At 46.8% G+C, this 5000-nt stretch overlaps 1 protein-coding gene across 1 annotated transcript in view; it reads right to left on the reverse strand.

Moving 5' to 3' along the window:
* Window positions 1-5000, reverse strand: part of ush2a (Usher syndrome 2A (autosomal recessive, mild)) — a 363038-nt gene that overhangs the window by 140901 nt on the left and 217137 nt on the right. Inside the window, exon 52 of the mRNA XM_079496383.1 lies at window positions 3946-4155. Within this exon, the coding sequence (XP_079352509.1) occupies window positions 3946-4155 (210 nt within the window). The remainder of the gene's footprint in view (window positions 1-3945; window positions 4156-5000) is intronic.

Raw genomic sequence — 5000 nt, forward strand, 5'->3', positions numbered from 1 at the left:
GATTCCCATGCTTCCTGATTCCTCCTCCACAGCTGGTTTTGATTAAAGAACTACTCCGTTTTTAATCCAATTCAAGATGACATCCAGACAGTGTATTACTTGTTTTAAACTTAATCATCACGCTAAAATATGTATATAGGTTTAGAATCTGATCTCAGGTCAAAATGGGTTAACACCATGCTGTTTGGTGTGTGTGTGTGTGTCTTGAAGGGTGTGGTTAACCTTATACTGTATATATAATTTGTTGACCAGGGTGTCCCTCATGGCTCTGTACTTGGATCCCTCTTTTCACCAAAAATAGCCTACTGTATATCTACACGTGACAATGTTCGTGCACTATGCCGTGCACAGGAATAGACCTTTAGGGTTCAAGTGGTCGATCTGGTGAAGTACAGCGTTTATGTTGCTAGGCCAAACCAACAGCATGTCTGACAGGTAGAGGATGGTTTAAGAGGGGGGGGGGGTGCTACTAACAAGGACATCACAACACCTTACATCATCTCCACACTCAGGCACGCACACGCACACGCGCACACACACACGCGCACACACACACACACACACACACACACACACACACAGACACAGACACACACACACACACACACACACACACACACACACACACACACACACCTTGTATTGATCTGAAGCACCACTACATGATGCACTTAGCATCTCCTATGACACACGCACGCGCGCACGCACGCACGCGCACGCACACGCACACGCACACGCACACGCACACACACAAATGCGGGAGTTGACAGAGTTGACAGAATCCTCGTGTTTTTTTATGAATATTGGTGCTGTTCACACAGCAGTGTCTTGAGTGCATTCGATTGGAGACATGAACACACAATTACATCAGGTGAAGCTTTTAAGTGTGTATACTGAGTCAAAACACATCTTTTTAAGATGTTTTTTGAGTGGTGTAAACCACTCCTACAACTGGCTTTGTTAGTCTGTCTGTCTGTGCTCAAAAAATGAGCACGGTTGCTATGGTCACCCAGTTCACACGGGTGTGATTTCATTACGTCAGACATTACGTCAGACCACAGCTGATCAGTCTATATAAGACCTTACACCACTCAGTTCACACGGGTGTGTTTTTTTTAATACAAAGAAACATGAATAACTAATTTTGGTTTCCGTGCCCGGCATCGAGTTGGTCGGATAGCGGCAATTCTGACCATTTATGGTCATGCGCATTATACTGTATGGACCGATCATCTACCATCATATACTGTATGGACGAATCATCTACCATCATTATACTGTATGGACCAATCATCTACCATCATTATACTGTATGGACCAATCATCTACCATCATAGACCCAATTGATTGCATAGGGCCTAAATGGAAACAAGCAAATACCCGCAAATACTTTTTTTTGGTGCTATCCCTTTTGAACTGAGTGTTCTATTCTATGTGACTATTCAATCAATCAATCAACCTCAAACTTGGCAACATTGCCTTATTCTCATTTCACCCTGTATGTTGTAAAACTCTCAATCAGTCACAATCACACATACACACTGTAGTGCAATACAGGCCCACAGTCACACATAGACACACTGTAGTGCAATACAGGCCCACAGTCACACACATAGACACACTGTAGTGCAATACAGACCCACAGTCACACACATACACACTGTAGTGCAATACAGGCCCACAGTCACACACATAGACACACTGTAGTGCAATACAGACCCACAGTCACACACATAGACACACTGTAGTGCAATACAGACCCACAGTCACACACATAGACACACTGTAGTGCAATACAGGCCCACAGTCACACACATAGACACACTGTAGTGCAATACAGACCCACAGTCACATATAGACACACTGTAGTGCAATACAGACCCACAGTCACACACATACACACTGTAGTGCAATACAGACCCACAGTCACACACATAGACACACTGTAGTGCAATACAGACCCACAGTCACATATAGACACACTGTAGTGCAATACAGACCCACAGTCACACACATACACACTGTAGTGCAATACAGACCCACAGTCACACACATAGACACACTGTAGTGCAATACAGGGCTGCGTCCCATCTGCCCTCAAGTCAGCCAGAGTAACACCACTCCTCAAGAAACCAACCCTTGACCCCTCAGATGTCAAGAACTACAGACCGGTATCACTCCTTTCATTTCTATCAAAAAGCATTGAACGTGTTGTCTCCAACCAGCTCTCTCTCCATCTCTCACATAACAACCTGCTAGATCCCAACCAGTCCGGATTCAAAAAAGCCCACTCCACAGAAACTGCCCTGCTGGCAGTCACAGAAGCACTACATGCTGCCCAGGCTGCTTCCCACTCTGCAGTCCTGATTCTCCTAGACCTATCAGCAGCATTTGACACAGTGAACCACCAGCTGCTCCTAGACACCCTAGCGGATCTAGGCATCGGCGGGACGGCACTAAAGTGGTTCTCCTCTTACCTCACCGACCGGACCTACCAGGTCTCCTGGAAAGGTCTGTTATCATCCCCCCGAACCCTCCAAACTGGGGTCCCACAGGGATCTGTACTTGGTCCCCTCCTTTTCTCACTGTACACTAAATCCCTTGGCACTATCATCTCTGCCCACAATATATCCTATCACTGTTATGCCGATGACACACAACTGTTTCTATCCTTCCCCCCCTCTGCCACCCAGGTGGAAGAGCGCATCACTGCGTGCCTGGCTGACATCTCACAGTGGATGTCCTCCAACCACCTCAAGCTGAACCCAGACAAGACTGAGCTTCTCTTCTTCCCAGCTAAGTCCTGCCCGATGCGGGAGCTAACTATTTCCGTAGACAACGCCCTGGTAACGTCTGTCCCAACAGCCAGGAACCTTGGTGTTGTCCTGGACAGTCAGCTCTCGTTCAAAACTCACATCACAGCTGTCACTCGATCCTGTAGGTTCACACTCTATAACATACGACGAATTAGACCGTTCCTCACCCAGGAATCATCCCAGCTCCTAATCCAGACAACAGTCCTGTCAAAACTTGACTATTGTAACTCTCTCCTTACTGGCCTACCGGCATGTGCAGCCTCTCCAACTGATCCAAAATGCCGCAGCTCGCTTGGTCTTCAACCAGCCAAAATTCTCACATGTCTCCCCCCTGCTCCGCTCCCTGCACTGGCTCCCGGTCGCTGCCCGCACAGAATACAAAACTCTGATGTTGGCATTTAAAGCAACCAAAGGTATGGCTCCCCCATATCTTGCCAGCATGATTGAACCCTACAAACCCTCCCGCGCACTCAGATCAGCCAACGCAGGGAAGCTGGAAGTACCCTCACTAAAAACGCCGGGACAACGCTCCACACGTCCCAAACTCTTCTCCCTTCTGGCCCCAAAACTGTGGAATGCACTTCCAGTTGCAATCAGAACTGCAGCATCACTCCCGATCTTCCGCCGTAGTCTGAAAACCCACCTTTTCAGACTCCATCATGGCCCATAGCACTTACCCTACCCCCTTAGACAGCACTTCTTAGACTTATATAGCATTTGAAACAGACTTATAGCATGTCATGTAGACAGCACAATAAGTGCATTGTATGTAGTCATAGCACTTCATAGTATATATGTACAGCATAGTATAGCATATATGTGTAGTTTATATGTATAGTGTCATTATATAGATATGTTCTAGTTATAGTTTATATGTATAGTGTCATTATATAGATATGTTCTAGTCACGGTCTTAGCTTACGCATGTTTCGCGATAAATGCATTTTTTATTTTTTATTTTTTTTACATATGTGATGTATTCCCATGCTTTTTGTTCTTGCCTATTGTAAGTCGCTCTGGATTAAGAGCGTCTGCTAAATGCCTAAATTGTAAATTGTACAGACCCACAGTCACACACATAGACACACTGTAGTGCAATACAGGCCCACAGTCACACACAGACACGCACCTCCATCGTTGGTGGTGACAGCGAGCGTAGAGTTGGTGGTGTTGTGCGCTCCGTTGGACACCCACAACGACACGTGATATGTAGAGCTGGGCCAAAGGTCACCGATCACCGTGGACACGACCCCAGGGGGAAAGGTCAGAGTTCGTGTGACGTGGTCCGAGTCTAAGAATAGGAAGTAGCGCTCCACGTCACCCTGCAGGTCCTGAAGACCTGAGAAAGAAGTGAGAATACTTTTAAAAAAGTACAGAAAGATGAATAGATGAAAATGACTGAAAATCTGTGCTCAAGTCTGTGTACTGTATGTACTCGTTTGAGATCGTAATAAAGTGGCATGAAACCTACAGTAGTCAACCTACAGTAGTACTTATAGCATCAGTCTAAATAACAGCACATGTACTTAGCATCAGTCTAAATAACAGCACATGTACTTAGCATCTGCGGACAGGTAAACATACGATAAAGTGCAGTGGTTTCCAAAGGTTTTCGCTCCAGACGCAAGAGTCTCCCCGGGACCCATAGAGTCTCCCCGGGACCCATAGTCTCCCCGGGACCCATAGTAGTGAAAATAGTCTCCCCGGGACCCATAGTAGTGAAAATAGCCGATCTTTCGCGTCGCAATGTTCACTATTTGCTCTATATCTTATTTTTAAAATGGTGCATTTATATAGGGCCTTTATCCAAGGCGCTTTACATAGATTGTGCATCAATTCACCCATTCACACACACATTCACACACCTATGGCGGCGGAAACCATGCAAGGCACCAACCAGCACATCAGGAGCAATTAGGGGTTCAGTGTCTTGCTCAAGGACACTTCGACACTAACTCTGGGGGAGCCCACAGGGTTCGAACTGGCAACCTTACGGTTACCATCCAGCCACTCTACACCTGAGCCACCGCGGCCGCCCCTACATACAGTATGTAAGTACAGTAGCAGGGTTAAAGAGAGGTGTGTCGGCCTGGGCCATGGCTCAATGGTCCGGGCACCTTGGCTGGTAATCCAGTCTGGCAGTGTGCCGCGGGTTTGACTCCCGATCCCGACGGCCTTTACTGC

This window comes from Electrona antarctica (assembly GCF_951216825.1).
Source record: "Electrona antarctica genome assembly, chromosome: 3".
Classification (NCBI taxonomy): Eukaryota; Metazoa; Chordata; class Actinopteri; order Myctophiformes; family Myctophidae; genus Electrona; species Electrona antarctica.